The 20486-nt window shown below is 43.8% G+C and overlaps 1 protein-coding gene across 1 annotated transcript in view; it reads right to left on the reverse strand.

Moving 5' to 3' along the window:
* The window catches only part of METTL24 (methyltransferase like 24), a 92018-nt gene extending 72054 nt beyond the window's left edge, over positions 1-19964 (reverse strand). The window contains exon 1 of the mRNA XM_060238136.1: positions 19453-19964. Coding sequence (XP_060094119.1) covers positions 19453-19884 — 432 coding nt within the window. The 5' untranslated portion in view covers positions 19885-19964. The remainder of the gene's footprint in view (positions 1-19452) is intronic.
* Between the last annotated feature and the right edge of the window lie 522 nt (positions 19965-20486).

Genomic DNA, 20486 nt, shown 5'->3' on the forward strand with positions numbered 1-20486 from the left:
TCTAGAGTATAGGTTCTACACCAAAACAATGAGATGTTGCGACATACCCATTTACCTTGGGGCACAGCGTATGAAGAGGGAAATTAATAAACACAGCACTCCTCCTTGTGCTGCTCAGTTCTGCCTGCATTTAGATTACCTTGACAAATGCAGGCTTAGCAACATGTGCTTGCCAAGGCAATGTATAGGCCACCTTGGTTCTTCTAGGATGTGTGTTTCTCAAACAAGTATGCTCCTTCAGCATGCCATACGGCAGGCCCAACAGGATGAGCACATGTAGGGGCAGAGTCTCAAAATGGGGACTATGGTATTCTCATGTGCATTCTTTCATCAAGCAGCCTCATTGCCCCAACCTCTAACTGAACACTACAGATGCAATTCAGCTACTAGGGTCATTTCTATCTGGATGCACCCGTAAGTGAATGTACCACTCTTGCCCAAAGAGATTAAATGAAGAATGAATTACTTGGTCATCTGGACGCTGCAGAATCATGGAAACCACAGTCATCAGCTTTTGTCCACTCATAATAGTGGTCCACAATGGAGATTAAGTCCTTTGATTTTTTTTAATTTAAGATATGAAAGTGCTGGCAAATAAAGTTGAAACTCAATCTACATTACCTGCTTCTAATTATGTTAAAAGAAATGTACATTTTTTTAAAAAAATTATCAAGCGCACTGAACAGCATTACTATTCCTAAAGCCAAAAAAAGTCTTTCATGTACAAATATTTGCAGTGCAGAGCAAATTTTCCTAATGTAAAATAAAACCTTAAGCTTCTAAGCAACAGGTGATTTTTAATTATACACTGTAGCTGCAGGCAAATATTTTCCCCACATCAGACTTTTCATAGCTTCATCTTCAAAAAATATTTAATTTTGTTAGATGAAAGATTGCCTGCATAAGAAAATCATAAATTAAAATTTCTAGAAGGTTGTTATACTTTCAGTGAAATCATATTATGTTTACTCAGGTGTCCATCCCATTTATTCAAGGGGCTTACTCCCAGGTAAGTATGTGCAGGGCTGAAGCCAATATCAAATTAAAACTGGAGAGTACCATGAGGTAAAGAGTCACCCATATCTGGCCCAAAACATTATTGATCTGCTCACAGAAGCACACTTACTTTATCTAAACTCTAGTAAAAAGAAAAGTGCCTTTAAAGTTTTGCCATAGTCTATTACACATTTATTTAAGAATATCTATCTCACCTTTCTGCTCAAGTCTCCAAGCTGCCTAACAACAGGAGTTTTAAAACAAATTTAAAGTCACAAATTAAAGTCTAAAAACCCCGCGTCAACTGCAAACTCTACAAAGAAGACACCCTGGGTAGAGTTGTCAGGACACCACCACTACCATGGAGGCCTTATTCCTGAATCCTACTACCTTTAAAGGCTAGTGGCATCCTAAATAGAGCCTTTGCAGTAGATCTTAAGGTACAGGCAAGTTTATGCAGGAAAAGATGGCCCTTCAGATATCCTGGTCCCAAGCAGGAAAGAAGTTTATAGATTTAAAAACAGCACCTTGAATTGCAATTATTGGCACTTAGGTATGGCAGTTTTCAGAGTTGCTGATCTTTATTTTTAGGCAACATTTATTATAATATAATATATAGAAATCCAATATGTAGAAAGGACCATCTGCCAATCTGTGAAGCTGAGTGTCCTAAGGGAGAGGCCCCTTTTCCAGTAGGACAGTTTAGGAGAAAGTGACAAGCCTGAGATACCTATGAAGCAGGGCAAATGATGCAAACATTGTTATGCCATTGCTAACTGAATATTCAACTGATTTTGCTGTTACTGTAAACGAAGCTGAAATCTGTTCAACTCCCTGCTTTAAAAATGCAACTGAATTACTACCATAAGGGTAAATTCAAAATTACAGCTTTTATTCCTCCAGTATTCAGGGCCTTCAGCACATTTATACACAGGTTTCCTTTACTCTAATAAATTATCTTGCTCATTTAAATGGCCTGCATGTCACCTTTGCCCAGGGCCAGATCTAGGGGGGGGGCAGAGGGGGGGTGCTTTCCCCAGGCACTGACGCAGGGGGGGGCACCAAATTGGGTATTCCATGGGACCATAAGATAGAATGACCCATAAGGGGGCACCATTTTTTAATTTTTTAACAGTGACATTTGTTATTTTTTTTCTCATAACATGCTAGAAAGGGAATTCACAGAAGCAGGCCTTACATATATGTAAGTTTATGAATTTTTACATTCAAACAGATAAAGATTAAGCAAATTCTTTAAAACTGAATTCTTTTTATGTATAGGTCACCAAAATTGTTGGGGGGTTTCTTCTATACCCCCAACAGCACAAACCCAAAACCAACCTCCAGGAACCAAAACAACCTGCAGTTATCAGAAGGCTAATACCTGCTCACTGGTGATTTAAGAGGGTTCTACGAAGCCCTGAAGGCAGTATATGGTCCATCATATCAGGCTCAGAGTCCCTTGCGTAGTGCGGATGGCCAAGTGCTCCTCACAGACAAGGCATCCATACTGAACCGGTGGTCAGAGTATTTTCAGGTTCTCTTCAGTGCCAACCGCGTAGTTCCAAGATTCAGCAATCCACCTCACCCCACTTCAACCAGTGAAAACAGAGTTGGATGAGATCCCCACCCTAGAAGAGACTGTTAAAGCCATCAAGCAACTAAAAAGTGGCAAGGCAGCAGGAGTTGATGGAATTCCACCAGAGATCTGGAAGCATGGGGGCACAGTACTACATAGCTCACTTCACAAAGTACTTGTCACCTGCTGGGAACAAGGCAAATTACCACAGGACTTTCGCAATGCAATCATCATCACCCTATACAAGAACAAAGGGGAAAAGTCAGACTGCTCCAACTACCGGGGGATAACCCTGCTCTCCATCGCAGGCAAAATCCTTGCCAGAATACTCCTGAACAGACTGGTGCCCACCATTGCAGAAGAACTCCTCCCAGAGAGCCAGTGCGGCTTCAGAGCTAACAGGAGCACCACCGACATGGTATTTGTTCTCAGGCAGCTCCAAGAGAAATGCAGGGAACAGAACAAGGCTCTGTATGTGACTTTTGTCGACCTTACCAAAGCCTTCGATACCGTTAGCAGGAAAGGCCTGTGGCAAATCTTGGAACATTTAGGATGTCCCCCAAGGCTCCTCAGCATGATCATCCAGCTACACGAAGACCAGCGAGGCCAAGTCAGACACTGCAACGACCTCTCGGAGACCTTCCCAATAGGCACAGGTGTAAAGCAAGGCTGCGTTCTCGCGCCAACTCTCTTTACGATCTTCTTTAGCATGATGCTTCAAAGAGCCGCAGTAGATCTGGATGATGACGATGGTGTCTACATCCGCTATCGCACCGATGGCAGCCTGTTCAACCTGAGGCGACTAAAGGCCCACTCCAAGACGATGGAAAAACTCATCCGAGAGCTACTGTTTGCTGATGATGCTGCACTCGTCTCCCACTCGGTATCAGCTCTGCAGCATATGACGTCCTGCTTTGCAGAGGCTGCCAAGCTATTCGGCCTAGAAGTTAGTCTGAAGAAGACAGAAGTTCTCCACCAGCCTGCACCCCAGGAAGATTATCACCCTCCCTGCATCACTGTGGGTGAATCAGTTCTGAAAACAGTCCAGCAGTTCAGCTACCTGGGGTGCATCATCTCCTCAGATGCCAAGATCGACAAGGAGATTGACAACAGGCTGGCAAAGGCAAACCGTGCCTTTGGCCGACTGCACAAAAGAGTGTGGAGCAACAAGCATCTGAAAAAAGGCACAAAGATCAATGTTTACAAAGCGGTTGTGATGACAACCCTCATCTACGGCTCTGAATCATGGGTTTTATACCGTCATCACCTGCGACTCCTCGAGCGCTTTCATCAGCGCTGCCTTCGCACCATCCTCAACATCCACTGGAGTGACCAACACTGAAGTCCTTAAGCGGGCGGAGGTTACCAGTATCGAGGCACTGCTGCTGAAGACGCAGCTGCGCTGGGCAGGGCATATTTCTAGGATGGAAAACCACCGCCTTCCCAAGATTGCCCTGTATGGCGAACTCTCCACCGGCCATCGAAATAGAGGGGCACCAAAGAAGAGGTACAAGGACTCCTTGAAGAAATCCCTTGGCACCTGTCGCATCAACCATCACCAGTGGTCTGACCTAGCCTCAGATCGCAAAGCATGGAGACACACCATCCACCAGGCTGTCTCTTCCTTTGAGAACGCACGCATAGCTGGTCTTGAGGACAAAAGGAGATTGAGGAAGAATCGCACCGCTACAGCACCAACCCTAAATCAGACTTTTCCCTGCAGCCACTGTGGCCGGACCTGCCTGTCCCGCATTGGTCTTGTCAGCCACCAGCGAGCTTGCAGCAGACGTGGACTATTGCACCCTTCTTAAATCTTCGTTCGCGAAGCCAAGCCGAGAGAGAGAGAATACCTGCTCACTAATAAGTTTTAAAACCTCATAGATAAACTTTCTTAGGCTCCATGTTTAGAAAACCAAACAGTTTATTAGACTCCAAGTTTCTCTTTAGACAGAAAGCTTAAAATACAGTTAAGAAGGGCAAAACAAGAGATTACATCAGTACAGTTGCTCCTAGTTCCTTTAGACAGAAGGCTTCAAATGGATAGAAAACAAAGCAGTTAGATAAACTTCATGCATTTCAGTTTCTACATTAGATAGAAGGCTTAAAATATATGGATAAAAAAGCAAATGGTTGGATAAACTTAGCACATTTAAGAAAACAATTACACAGTTAAAATTCAATCAAGCATAAAGCATAAAATATAATAAAGGAAAGAGCATACTGAAAACTCTAAGTCCCAAAAGCAACAGGGACTTTAACTTATTGGTCTACATTTTCCCATTTAAACATCTAAGTCCCAAATCTCATTCTATATTAGAGATCTCCAATATAAGCGTTAAACTCATGGCTTGACCATGAAGTCAGCCCAGACTCTAAATCTATTAGCTTGGCATGATCGACACAGAGGGAGCCTCTTGTGCAGATCAGCCACTTGTGCCCAAAAATTCACAGTTTATAAAGGCTCCAATGGATCTCCTACTGGGTCACACTGCACCCCATCTGTAAACAATTTCACAGCCAACTAAACAATCAGAGCTCAAGTTGTCCTTAGTTCACGTTTACCTTTCACCTACTTTCTGGGTCTTACTGGGGCTTGCTTCCTGGCATTCCAAATATGGACTTCCTGCCTGAAGAGGCAGCTTCAGCCTTCACGCATTGACCCAGATTCTCAGCTTATGGTTGAGAGTGATTACATTGCTGTTGAGAGCAATATGAATGCTTAAAGTGCTGAAGAACTTAGAACTCTGGTGGCCAAGTTCATAACTGCAGTCAAAAATCATAGAGAAATATAGAGGCTTCTAAGGTGTTTGAAGAGCTTAGTGCTCATTTCATAGGAGCATGGCTGCTTTCAGAAAGAGTTCTTGTAGCCATTTTCATAAAGAGGGCCAACCCAAAATAAATTCCGCCACAATGGGATGATGTCACTTCCAGTACATGCCAAAAGTTACATCGCCACATCACCAGTGACATAGCCTGGACCTCACTCCAGCTCTTCGTAAGTCCCCCAGCTGACCAGCTGATCAATGGCAAGGGGTGGGACCCAGGGGATCCCCTACCTCCAGAGTGAGCCTGGCACCCCTAGAGGCTCCTCTATGACTTATTTAGAGAAATTCTACCTAATGTCACTCAGTGCTCAAAAGATCCATAATTTGAGCACCAAAAAACTAACCTCTCATATGATCGATCACAATAATATATGAAAGGTTACAAACTTGATCGAACCTTTTGTCTCTCCGCCAGTTTCAAGAGTCTAGACTTTACCTCTCTCTAAAAGGACCAAGTTTCAAAAAGTTTAATGAATAAAGGATCATTGAGGATGGAGAAGATCTGAGCAAAAGTCTGGAGATAAATGCCAGAAGAAAAGGTAAGTAGCAGTAACAACATTAAAACTGATTGAGCAGAATATTTCAAAATTCTTGAGAGATATGTTTCTAAGTATAGCCTCCATTAATTTTAGAAAGAAAAACCTAACAAGGCAGCAGACCATAAAAGAGTGCATTTGAGAGGGGAAGACAGACATGTGTGTTGACTGGGCTGAAATAGTGTATTTAATTAGTTTTTTAAAACACATTTATTGCTTAGTTGACATTCAAAAGTACATTGTACTATTAAAATTGAGTGTGTTTCTTGTTGAGTTGATTGTTCTAGTTAAAACAATTTAAATGTCTGTGGCAAAAAATATTGCCCAAATATTCTCCATAATTTGAATTAGAGGTGATTCACCTCCCAATAATTTCACATGTATCTTCTAGAATTAGCTCGAGTAAATAACATAACATCATCATTTTTTTTCATTATTGCTACAAAATTAATCTGAAAAAATACAAAATAAATCACTAATTTAAAATGGTAAGGATCATCTGAAAAAGCAGCTTACATCTGCCTCTGAGTTTGGAAGAATATGTATTAAAGCTTTTTCAAACAATAAGAATGAACTTTTTGTAGAAAACAGTGATTAAATCTAGACTAGTGATTTAAACAGTGGTTTTAATCAATTTGATTTACATCAAACCAACCCTGTTACGAAAACTGGGAGACACACATAATCAGCCTACATTGTTATCAACTGTATTGGCTGTTTGCATGCATCCTGGCAGAATTCTAACACTGGTATTAGCCTTCTTCCAATGTTTAGACAAGAGCCCCGTGGCGCAGAGTGGTAAAGCTGCAGTACCACAGTTTTAAGCTCTGCTCACGACCTGAGTTCAGTCCTGGCAGAAGCTAGGTTCAGGTAGCTGGCTCAAGGTTGACTCAGCCTTCCATCCTTCCAAGATCAGTAAAATGAGTACCCAGCTTGCTGTGGGGGGGGGGAGTGTAGATGACTGGGGAAGGCAATGGCAAAAAAAGGTAAAGGTAGTCCCCTGTTTTCGACTCTGGGGTGACATTGCTTTCACAATGTTTTCACAGCAGACTTTTTACGGGGTGGTTTGCCATTGCCTTCCCCAGTCATTTGCACTTTCCCCCCAGCAAGCTGGGTACTCATTTTACTGACCTCGGAAGGATGGAAGGCTGAGTCAACCTTGAGTCAGCTACCTGAACCAGCTTCCTCTGGGATCGAATTCAGGTCGTGAGCAGAGGGCTCCGACTGCAGTACTGCAGCTTTACCATTCTGCACCATGGGGCTCTTGGCAATGGCAAACCACCCCATAAAAAGTCTGCCATGAAGACGTTGCCATGAAAGCAACGTCACCCCAGCATCAGAAATCAGTTGCCATTTTTGTATTTCTTCGGTGCAATGCAGCTGAACAAAGCCACCTCTGGGTCTTTCCTTCTACCCCTCCCTCTTCTCAGAGGAAGGAGGAGCCCCAGCCAATAGAGGAGCTTGACTCTGTAGCTCTGCTGTGCGATTGAGAGAGCCTGGAACAGCTAGAGCTCTCTCAATCAAAGTTAGAGCTGTGCCACGCTCTCTAAATCGTACAACAAAACTACAGAGCCGAACTCCTCCACTGGCTGAGGACTCCTCCTCCCTTGGAGAAAGGGGGGAAGAGGGAAAAAGCGAGGAGAGGCTACTTTGCTTGGCTGCCTCAATCACAGGGGAGAAATGCAAAAAGCACCATTAAGACCAACACAATTTTATTCAAGGTAAGAGCTTTTTGCCTTGCTGCCCTGTGTGTGTGTGTGTGTGTTTTATTAAGCTCAGTTTGCTAACTCATTTTGCCAGGGCTCTCCTGGGTGCAACTTAGTTCCCTCTTACCTCATGATCCAATCTTTCTCAGTAGGAAAGTAATGTACTATTTAGATGAGGGGTAACAACAGGGTGGATTAGGCTGGGAGTGTGTATCCAGCATATTTTCTTTGTAGACTAGGAATTTTGAACCTAGGCTTTCCAGATAGTAGGCTGATATTGACCACTATACATTGCTGTTTCTCTGGTCTTGCACTGTCTCATAGAAGTTGCAGTTATCTTTCTAGGGAAGTATAGTTTTGTAGATAAACACATAGCTCTCAGTCTGTGCCATGGTGCCTTCACATGTTCTAAATAGTATGGCTGCTAGTAGAGACAGCCTCTTGACCAGCACACAAAACAACTTCTGTACAAAAGCTCAAAATGCCCAGCTATTTCATGTTTTCCTCTGAGTCCTTGGGCACAGAGCATTGACAATAAGATTTTTGTAATGAATATCAATAAATCAAAAGTAGGTTTGCAATTTACAGATACACACCAAAACAACACCTGAACAGCCTACTCAAGATTGCTACAGCACAGACATTGTAATCCAGATTATGATGTAATAATCCAGAGCAAGAGGTGACAGTTATCAGAGACTGTTAAACAAAATATAGCAAATGTGCTTATGCTGTAATCATGTTTTATTTTAAGTTTTAAAAAATATTTAATTGTGTTTGTCTGTGCCCTATAAAGTTTACATCTTTGCAACCTGGCATTACATTTTATGACACACATGGCCTGGCCTGACAAGTTCTCATTTATGTCAGATCCATCGCTCATATCAAATGAGTTTGACACCTTTCTGTCATGCATGATTGAGCCTAGGAGGTTCATATTGCAAGTTCCAAAGTTCTGATGTAATGACTAAGAAGGCCCTTTCTTGGGTTGCCCACCCATCTAGCATCAGATGGTGGAGGTACCCAAAGCGGGACCTCCATAGATGACCATAGCAATTGGATAGGTTTCTATGGAATCAAGCAGTCCTTCAGGTATGCTGGCCTCACACCTCAAAGGGCTTTAAAACACCTTGAATTGGGCCTGGAAGCAAATGGGGAGCCAGTGTAGATGAAATAAGACTGCAGCGCTTTGGTCCCTACAATGTACTTCACTCAGCATTCTGCCATAGCATTACTGTAATTCCTAAATAGTCTTCAAGGGCAGCCCCACATAAAGTGTATCGCAGTGATTTAATCTAGATTGTAGCATGAATCTTCACATATGTGAACAAGACATCTAGTGTTCATAAAAGAACTTTCAATCACCAGAGATCTGAGGTGGTATCAAGTGATACTATACAAGATGCCTCATTCACAAGCATAATCATGGTAGCTAATGCCATTGAGCTATGAATATCCATGTAATGCCGTAGACCAAATTAGAATGGTTCCTCTTGATTTTGGTTTGGGCATGTTTGAGGCCTGCTTGTACATTTTTAAACATTTTTATTTTTCCTTGCAAGGCCCTAGAATATAAAGGTCAGGCCTATTAGTGTGGGCCTTGAGCTAGTGCACCTGCGGATTGTTGCCTAGGGAACAAAAGGGAGTCACCTGTTGCTGCCTCCCTTATCTATGTCTCATTAATGTTATTTTGTGAAGTTGAGTTTTGATTTGGGTTTCCTAGGCATAAAGGATTCCCTTTCTTTATTCTCTTTGCCCTCATCTTGGAACAACTGGACTAGACTCTGAGACCCTAGACTCTACGCTGGGCTCTTTGCTTATGGACTTTGATGGACTTTGTTATCTTGACTATTTTGGAACCACTTTGTAAGTTTAGATAAGTATATTTTACAACGTTCTTATTTTGGTTCACAGCTCCTAATGTCAATTCTTATATTTATGTCCAAATAAACTTTTTGGTTTAAAAAGAGCTTTCTTGTTGCTTTGTGTGGGGGGTTGTAACAACTGAATGCCAAAAGCTTACCTAGTTGCCTCGAAGTTTGCCTAAACTACCATATAGAAAAGTATTTTGTCCTGGGGAACGCCTGGCCACATCTGCTGTGGTTTGGCTTTCCCTGGTTTAAGATTAAAAAACCCTGAGGTTTGGCTGGGGCCTCAGTGTGTGAAAGTATCCAGTCTGGTGGCAGCTCTACTCCAGGACCTTGTTTTGGGCCTGGTTTTTTGTATTATTGTTTGGACCACCATCCTAACGGCCCGTTTAATCTCGGTCACAAGGTTCGGACCATTACAATCCATAAGATCGATTTCCTACTTTATTTCTATCTTGTTACAACCTGGTCCATCTGTAACCTTCCAGGCAGTTTTGTGGGTATTATCGCAGCTACAATTCCTGCTAACCTATCTGCAAATTTACCTATACTATTATCTAACTTAAAGCCTCAAAACCCAGGTAAAAATGGCCTCATATTAAAAGACAATTCTGGAAGATTAATAGCCAAAAAAAAGGCACTTTTGCAGTACTGTCTGGAAGAACCCCAATCCAGGTCAAGAAAACAGACCTTGTAACATCAAAATAACAAGCACTATGTGAAATGGAATTTCTTCTCAGGTAAAACGTTAATGCACAAGTCTACCCCATAAAGTGCCCAATCAAATGATTAGTGATCAGGAAATTATCCTCCTTATCACCCAGGCTCATTGCAAGGCAAGTCCAGCCCTAAATAGTATGGCTGCTTGTAGAGACAGCCTCTTGACAAACTCTAAACCAGGGGTGTCAAACATCTGGCCTGGGGGCTGAATCAGGCCCTCAGAGGGTTCCTATCAGGCCCCCGAGCAATTGGCTGTCATCTGCTTCTTTCTCCTTCTCTCGTTTCTTTCTGCATCACAGTTTGCTTTGCAAGGCTTGCTCAATCACACAGGAGCTACAGAGTAAAGTCTTTGTTTTCTCCCTCTGCTGAGGCTCCTCCTTTGGGGAGGAAGGAGGAGGAAGGCAGAGCTTGCTTTGCCAGGTTCTTTCAATTGCACATTGGCGCTACTGAGCCAAGCCTCTCTTCCTTCTATTGGCTGAGGCTCCTCCCCCTTCTGGTCCCCTGAGGAAGGAAGGAAAGAGCCAGAGCTTCCTTTGCCCAGTTCCTTGGATCCCATGGGAGAAATACAAAGAAACACCTTTAAGACCAACAAGTGCTAATGTTTTAAGCATGTTTTAAGAGTTTTTTTTAAAATCTTTAATTGTCTGTGTCCTTTATAAAGTTTCTATCTTTGCTGCCTAATCTTAAATGGGAGCACACACAACCCGGCCTGGCCCAACATGGCCCGGCCCTCCAAGGTCTCATTTATGTCAGATCCGGCCCTCATAACAAATGAGTTTGACACCCCTGCTCTAAACTCTCTTGCCAAGACAGAGAGGACCAGAATACAAGGAGACACCTGTCATATGACAGTTCTGAGTATGCAGCAAGGGAATTTCTAACAGGTATCACTCTCCCTTTGGCATGATGTGCAGATGACACATGTTCTTTGTGCATGAGTTCAATTTCCCAGTTGACAGATGTTGCAATGAAATCCTTCATGTATTTATAAGAATACAGAAACAATATGGGTCTTTACAGTCCAATTGTAAGCAGAGCTACATCCTTGAAAGTCCACAGAAGTCTACTGTTAGTAATGCACAACTCAAGAACATAAGAAGAATCCTGCTGTATCAGACCAATACTCCATCTAATCCAGCATCCTGTGTCACATAGTGGCCTCTAGAGGGGCAGCAATAGGACATTGAAGCTCAGGCCTCCCCCTGATGTTGCCTCCTGGCTCTGGGATCCAGAGGTTTAATGTGGAGGTTCCTGTGACCATCACTACATCCTCTAGCAGTGAATTCCACATTTTAATCACTCTCTGTGTAAAGCAGTATTTCCTTTAGTCCATCCTGAATCTATTGCACATCAGCTTCATTGAATGCCCTTGAGTTCTAGTATTTTGAGAGAGGGAGAAAAAATTCTGTTTGTCAACTCTCTTCACTCCATACATAATTTTACATACTTCCATCATGTCTCACCACAGCCATCTTTTTCTAGACTGAAAAGTCCCAGACTCTTCAGCCTTTCCTCATAGGGAAGGGGCTCCAATCACCTAATCATCTGGGTAGCCCTCCTCTGTACTTTTTCCAGCTTTGCAATGTCCTTTTTGAGACACAGTGACCAGAACCATACCATCTGAAGGCTCCACTTTTTCCTGCTCCAGATGTTTTAAAAAGTTTATTGTTTGTCTTGATGCTTTTAGCAACCCACTCCTCAAATCTCTTTTTTGTATGTTTAATTACTGGCTTACATTACTTTTGCCACAGCCTGTGGTGAACATACAGAACATGTAGAACAGGGGTGTCAAACATGTGGCCCAGGAGCCAAATCAGGCCCCCAGATGGCTCCTATCAGGCCCCCAAGCAACTGGCTGTTATCTGCTTCCTTCTCCCTATCTCTTGCTTCCTTCTGTATAACAGCTTGCTTTGCAAGGCTTGCTCAATCGCACAGGAGCTACAGAGCAAAACCTCTATTTTCTCCATTGGATAAGGTTCCTCACTTGGGGAGGAAGAGGGGAAGGTAGTTTGTTTTTCCAGGCTCTCTTAATCGCACAGTAGAGCTACTGAGCCAAGCCTCTCTTCCTTCCCCCTCCTGGTCTCCTGGGGAGAAAAGGAAGGAAGGAAGAAAAGAGACAGAGCTTCCTTTGCCCAGTTCCCTGATTCCCATAGGAGTGATACAAAGAAAGCACTTTTAATACCAACAAGTGCTAACATTTTAAGCATGTTTTAAGGGGTTTTTTTTAAAATTAATTATGTTTGTCTGTGTCCTTTATAAAGTTTATATCTCTGCTACCTAATCTTAAATACAGGGCCGGATCTAGCGGGGACCAGAGAGGGGTGGTTGCCCCGGGCGCCAACGGGGGGGGCGCCAAATTGGGTATGGAGCCCATTGTATTCTATGGGACCATAAAATAGAATGGCCCATAAGGCGGCGCCATTTTTTTATTTTTGCCCCCCCTCAAAAAACATGTCGATCCAGTCCTGCTTAAATAGGTATACACATGGCCTGGCCCAACATGGCCCGGCCCAACCTGACATGGCCCGGCCCAACAAGATTTCATTTATATCAGATTCAGCCCTCATAACAAATGTGTTTGACACCCCTGAAGAACATAAGCACTCTCAGGGCACTTCACCTATTCCTGACATTCTTTACAGAATATGGCATCACTAGGAGGCTAATCCCAACACTACTGCTCAGTTGATCAGTTGAATGTCACCAGAAAAGTGAAGACAAGGCTTTGCCCTATCGGGCTACCTTTTGTGTGCATGTATAAAGTGTTGCCAAGATTTATGGCAACCCCAAGGGGTTTTCAAGAGAAGAGACCTATAAAGGTGGTTTACCGTTGCCTTTCTCTGCATAGCAAACCTGGTCTCCCTTGATGGTCTCCCATTCCTTGATGGTCTCCCATTCAAATACTAACAAGGTCTGCCCCTGCTTAGCTCCAGGATCTGATGAGACTGGGCTAGCCTGGGCCATCCAGATCAAGTTAGACAATCTAGTACTCTGGCAACATCTAACCTCTTCACATGAGAGCTGGGATTGAGAAACCAGACCCAGGAAGTGGGCTACAGTAAACGAATGAAGAAGCAGGAGGAGAAAGAATTAAAAGGAACATGGAGGTGGGAGGCTGCAGGAGGGGCAATGGAACATCATCCACAGCTCATCAAATCTGATGAAATTTTGCTGGGTTATTATAATTAAAGGAAGTCAGCTGTAATGACTTTCTAAAAGATAACATTCCCCAGCTGCTGATCAAGGATTCATGAAGCAAACCTAATTTTTTAAAGTTAAGGTAAGTATGCAAAGATCAAGGCTATGCTGTGTGATTATTAACCTAGTAAGCTTGCAAAAGACATCACTGTCCTGAACCATGTTATAATCAGTAATTTCTGGTCTATTAGCTGCAGATGAAAGTGCTTTAAAATATAATGATAAGATCAGTGTTTTTCCCCTTGCTTGGTTGCTTTGAAAATAAATTCAGGCTTCCTGTGTAATTTTTAGGGCCTAGATTGCTTTGCTTTTGAGGCTGGTGCTCCTGGGATCATACTGTTTGCTGTTAAAAACAACTGTCAATAAAAAGGCAGCTTCTTACTGCAAACACAAAGATCTCTCAGTTTGCTCCTTTAGCCTGACAATATTTGAGAAAGAACTCCCCAAGGTTTTCCCTATAGTTATCCTTGCAGATGCCAGTGGCCTGAAGCCACATTGCCTGGTGCCTCTAATTCTGTTAGGGTTCTCAGGATAAATAAGTTTTGATCAGAGTAGGAGAAAAAGAGGGCATGCTAAAAGATAGGCTGCCAACGAGGTGCTTTTGTGCACTGAGAAAACACCATCTCCTTTAAATGTTGTCAATGAAGTTGTCAATGAATTAGGGTTGCCAGCCTCCAAGTGGCAGCTGGAGATCTCCTGCTGTTACAACTGATCTCCAGGTCACAGATATCAGTTCACCTGGAGAAAATGGCTGCTTTATAAGGGACATCAGACCCCACTGAAGCCTCTCCTGTCTCCAAACCTTGCCCTCCTTGAGCTCCATCCCCCAGATCTCCAGGTATTTCTCAACCTGGAGCCGGCAACCCTACAATGGTTACCATTTCTCAGATATTCTACAAGCCCTTTGAGGCCCAGATCCAGAGACAGTTGCTGGCAAAAGATGTGATGTTATGTCAGCTAATTATGGAGGAATAAGGAGCGCACACAAAGGCCCCTGACAGTGGACAGAGATATCCATACCCTTTTGCATTAAAAGGTAGGTGCAGTCTGGGACTGACATACCCGAAGGACTACTTCTCCCCATACGTGCCCTGGAGGGCCTTGCACTCTATGGAACAAGATCTTCTGGTTGTCCCCAGCCCAAAGGACATCTGCTTAGCCTCAACTAGGACCAGGGGTTTCTCTGCCTTGGCCCCAACTGGTGGGACATGCTCCTGCCAGAGATCAGGGTCTTGCGGGATTTACTACTATTCCTAAGGGCCTGTAAAATGGAGCTGTTCCACCAAGCCTTTGGTTGAGGCAGTCAGGCATCCAAAAAGGCCTTAGCCCCCCTTTGCTGACAATCAGAGAAGCCATGTTGGATCAGGCCAATGGCCCATCCAGTCCAGTGACACTGAAGTACCATCTTATGCAACCCAGTTTATGAAGTTTGGAGGCCAATGATTCCAGTTGGAATCTCTGTGTTCTATAAATTTATACTGTTCTTATTGGTTTTTAAATTATTTATATTGACCTCTTATATGTTTTTATTTTAGTGTTGGTGATCCACTCTGAGCCTGCTTGCAAGGAGGGTGGAATATAAATTTGAATAATAAATAGATGAGCACAGCCTCTTTTTCTCTTCTCAACTCCTGGTCTTTGTGCCAGGAATTCTCCAGCACAGAGTTGGCAACCCTAAGTGCCAAGCAAACAAGCACTTCTCCTAATGTACATATGACTGTGAGAGCCATCATGCATCTGTGACCTGACATGCACGATGTGCATAATGTAGTTGACCCTGAGATGAGCCACTTCAGCCTCTGGTGCTCATCTGCAAGAAGCCTTCATTCCCAGCAACAGGAGGCAGCAACAAGAGATGAGCAAGCAATTAAAAAAACCCTGCAGCAAAACACTTCCCTTTGTTCACCAGCCTTCTTCCTGATTCCTATTCTTCTGCCTACTGGGAATCCAGTTCAGTGCCAAGATGGAAGTGACCAGATGCAGGGTGCTCTGCTGTCTAACAAAGAGACAAGGAAGAGGCGGAGGCAGCAGTCACAGCACACAGCCACTGGCATGGCATGTCAGCAGACATCGACACTGGACTCACTCATTTGCTACAGAAAAAGGCTAACAGTGCCATGAATGTGGTTTGAACTCTTTCTGTAACATTATGTCTATAAAGCTGCCTGAGTATTCAATTATATAAGATATCCAAGACTGTGATCAGATCTCTCATCTCCTTAAACATTTTACTAATACCCTTAGTGAAATCCAAATCAGATTGATACCACTTCATTGAAGCAAGAAATAAATCTTTTCCCCCAAGCTGTTTCCCCAATATAAATTCTCCTCCCATCTGCCTTTTAATCCCATAGGAATATTTTTCTCTATCAGGGTAAACATCAGCAAGGAAGGCACAATTTACAAGCTAATGAAACGCTCGGGACTCTTTAGCTTGGAGAAACGTCGACTGCGGGGTGACATGATAGAGGTTTACAAGATAATGCATGGGATGGAGAAAGTAGAGAAAGAAGTACTTTTCTCCCTTTCTCACAATACAAGAACTCGTGGGCATTCGATGGAATTGCTGAGCAGACAGGTTAAAACGGATAAAAGGAAGTACTTCTTCACCCAAAGGGTGATTAACATGTGGAATTCACTCCCACAGGAGGTGGTGGCGGCCACAAGTATAGCCACCTTCAAGAGGGGTTTAGATACAAATATGGAGCACAGGTCCATCAGTGGCTATTATCCACAATGTGTGTGTATATATAAAATTTTTTGCCACTGTGTGACACAGAGTGTTGGACTGGATTGGCCGTTGGCCTGATCCAACATGGCTTCTCTTATGTTCTTACACTGGGGAAACACAGCATAGTAAAAAGGCTTCACCCAAAAACCATGGTCTCAATCCAGTTGAGGCTCCTTGGCAACTGTTTAAAGATCTCAGCAGTTATGGATCTCTGACATACCACCTAGTTTGACCCATGCAACCATACCTTCGCCACTAAATGTTGTAGCCATTTTATAAAAATGCCCGGGAATGTTTAGTACTGGATATAAAATGCCCGAAAAGACTTTCTTTAGCAGTAGTTTTAAGAGAATGAGTAATATATCACCCACACACTTACCAGTACTCATGAGGAGCAAAAAAAGTATACATATGCAAAATATTTTAAAAATTGCTTTTAGTTTGAGAGTCATTAAAATTATCAGCATCATCTGCTATTTTCTCACTGCAATTTTAGAGCCATATTTAAGCATTCTATCTTTGAATACAAGAAGGTTTACATTGTACAGATCTATAGCACATCATCTTTGGATGACTCTGATAGATGCTAAGCTGAAGAATATGTCCTCTGCCAAGTACAGAACCATCTTGACAGGTCCTATGAGGATCTGTATTGACAGCCTTGGTGTTTACCAGATCTGTCTCATGATTCGGTTGTAAAGGACACCTCTCTTTTAAAGGGGGGGGGGATTTCTATATTTGTTTGACAGTCAGAGAAATATGTGAACAGTTGTAATCGAAAGCAACCTTCAAGCTACTTTCGACTCATTTTTCTGTCAGATTAGATATTTTAACACATAAAAAGAGAAAAACAGTGAACCTCTATGATTAATTGCTTGCAGTTACAGAAAGAGCTTCACATGCCTGACGTATGCAAGACAGGAGGAAAAGATTCAAATGCAATTGGGACCATCAATATGGCATAAAGCAGTGGCAAACAAAGGAGGGTTACTATGGGGCAAAGTGTGACAAACAGGATATTTTATAACCCACCCAATGTGATGCCAGGAAGCCCATCCTATGTTTCCCCAGCATTTTAAACATGGGACTAGCAACCATGGAATTCAGCAAAAAGCTGCAGTATGGAGGAAATTTTCAGGGTGAGAGAAGGAGGAGCCAGTGTGCTGCTCAAAACTGACACACCTGCCCCCCCCCCCCGCTATGATTTATAAGTCCTAGAACACTTGTTTGCCAGCAATTTCTCCCTTCCAATACTGAGTGGGTCAATTTTGATTAGCAAAATCGTAAGGGATGGAAAGGATTACAACTCACCCACATCCTACATACACACTATTACTGCAATTCAAATTGATTCTGCCACAGCCGCAATCTACCTTTCACAAATGCTGGGAAGATTAGTTGGATCTTCCAGCATCTCATACGGTTTGGACCACAAAAAGGCCTTAAAAGTGTTGGAACCCTTAATGGAGTTTTATGTGGAGTCCTTCCTTATGCATAACAAGAAATCCACTCCCCATCACACAGCAGCAGGGCGTTTATTTCCAATGAGAGCGTTTATTCAATGAAAGGAAGTTATCTTTCTCCTTCTGATACTTTCCAAGACAATTATTTTAACTCTTCTCCCATCTCTCCCCCCCCCCTCCATTTAAAATTCTGATCCTTGTGGTTTAATTTAGCATCAAGGACAAACACATTCAAATATTTGTGAATGTGGTCATCAGTTTTTTAAATCTGTCTGCGGAACAGCCTATTAGCTGGCAGGGATTAAAAAAGAAAGGGAAAAGAAAATAACTCCTACACTTAAAGCTTTAGGCTCTGCATTCTTTCTTCCTTTTTGACTGTGTGCTCAGCTTTTGCAAACCTTGCTGGCTATGCTAATATTCTACTAAAATCACAAGAGAGAATTATGTTTCCTTTTCTTTTAATTTTCAAATGACAATTGCATTTTCTATTCCTCATTTTAAACAAAACTCAAACAGATTCACAAGCATCCAGATACATGGTGAAGTGGAAAGATACATGGTGAAGTGTTTCTGAGACATGCTATTACCGTAGACATCTTTGGGTTTTTAAAAAAGACTTTATCAGGATTAAACAAAAAAAAGAGTTATAAAATAAGCCATCTGAAATGAAAGACTGCAAAACTTTTCTTCCTGCACTATATTGAGAAACGTCTGCCACATTTTTAAAGGACAATTAGTGCCACCAGCTATTTTCTGAGTGATTATCTAGAAGAAACGCAATGTCTGGAATCAGAACTTGGATTTGGAAGCATTCCCTTAAGTGCATGGCTATTTGGGTCTGGTTCATATCTTTACAGCCAGATCCAGTTTATTCTGCCATTTTAATTGGCTTGATTGCAGTTTTAAACCAAGCTAGACTCAAAGGCTGGAAGTCATTGTATCAAATCTAAACTCTGTCTTCTTCAGAACCACGAGGATCTTGTACTGCTGCAACCACAATTCTTCAAAATTAGGCCAACACTTTCAGCCTTTCACCTGCAGCCCACTGGACAGGTAGACATTCCCAGACCAATCTGAGCCTCACTGTACACAAATTCACCCCCAAAGGCACCAACCCCAAAGGCACCAGCCTAGCATTCATGCCATGCAATTCTACGTGTTATTTGGAAGTAAGTCCCACTCCTTTCAGCAGGGCTTACTTCATGCTAAAGCTGAGATTCTGTACTCACTTACCTGAAACTAAACCACCAGGACACAGAATGCTTTACTTTGGAGCATAAATACATAAAATGAACTTGAGCTCAACAATGCAGCTTTATTGCATAATATTTATAACTGAAAGGGGTGCCCCTTATTTCAGAACGTTTTTCTCTCGTATTTCTGCACGTTTTCACAGAACTCAGAAGCCCCTTCTTGAGATCTAACACACCTTCCATTTTCACTTCAGAAAGCTTGATGTGGTAGCTCCATTACACCCACTCCAAGGGTGTAAAAAACAAGCTGGACTGATGTCCCTTCTTTCCAGAACGTAATTGATGGCCTTTACTATTTCAGCCATTCCACTGTTTTGCTGCAGTCAGCAGAACAGACGACACAGCCTATCGCACGAGCCTATTGAAAACCTGACATCACGTGCCTAGTCGAAATTGATAAACTGGCTCCCAGGGCCCAAGAATCAAACACATGCTCAGAGGCACTCTTTGCTGAGGGGCGTGGTGCGCAGTGAGCCTGCAGGCACGGAGGGGGGTTAAGTCCTCCAAGCGCCCACCACAAGGTGCTCCGAGAACGCAAGGAGAGCAGCCCCCACCTCCACCGCCTTCTGCTCCTCACCTTCTTGCGGCTGGTGCGCAGCGGCGCCCCCTGGAGGCAGCAGGTGGGCCCTGCGGCGCTCCTCCTGTGGCCGCTTCGCACATAGGTCACTTGCCTTCTGCTGGCTGCAGCCTCTTTCGCCCTCTCGGCCCAGCGACTGTTGGGCTTATGTTCCGCTACGGCATCCGCTCCGACGAGCTTGGCGTCGGCGGAGTCCGAGGAGCGCCTGAGTAGCAGCTGCAGGCCCAGGAGGAGCGTGGCCGAGAGCAGGCAGAGGCGGAAAGCCAAGCCCTTGCCCAGCAGCCGCCTCTCCTTGGCCACGCAGGAGCAGCAGCCGGGGACAGCGAGGCTCATCCTCACAGCAGCCTTGGGAGCCGAGAGCCCTGCCGGGGCAGGCGGTGAGCGGTTCCCGGGGCTGCCGCCTCCGGACACGTGTCTCGCCGAAGGACACATGCCGGGACAGGCGCTGAGGGAGGCCCGGAGTCAAGCTGGAGCTCGCTGACAAACTTCGAGAAGTGGCTGGCGGGAGAAGAGGTCCGCCCCCCGCCGCTCCAGCAGCCGCCAAGGAGAGAAGCCTCCGACTCGCCGCCTCTCGGCCACCAGGCGCGGGAGATGTGGTCCGCTCTTCGGCTCCCCTGACGCGGCTGGGGCACTTGCGTTGGAGAAACAGACTCGGGGCTTGGCCTAAACTGCAAGCCCAGTACCAGGATATTGTTTGCGATAGTTTGAGTCTGTCCCTGTCGTTTCAGAGCCTGGAAATGGCAGGACGGGGTGCAAAATCACGAATGTGACACTTATAGCTGCCACTGTTCGTTTCTGCTTAGCGTTACAGGATTTGGGAGGGGGGGGGTATGTTTTTTTTCAGCAAGGCCTGCCTCACGAACCTTTAAAATTGTTGGGGGGAAAACAAACTCGCACAGCTACCCTTGTGGAATGAGAGTGTGTGTATTTGTTGATGGGATGAGAAGGAGGGGGGGGGCTTGTTTCCATTGTGAACTGAACCCAGAGGAATGGTTTCCAGTTAACCTGTAAATGGCTGGTGTGCCTATAGAACG

The sequence above is a fragment of the Heteronotia binoei genome, chromosome 1 (assembly GCF_032191835.1).
Source record: "Heteronotia binoei isolate CCM8104 ecotype False Entrance Well chromosome 1, APGP_CSIRO_Hbin_v1, whole genome shotgun sequence".
NCBI lineage: Eukaryota > Metazoa > Chordata > Lepidosauria > Squamata > Gekkonidae > Heteronotia > Heteronotia binoei.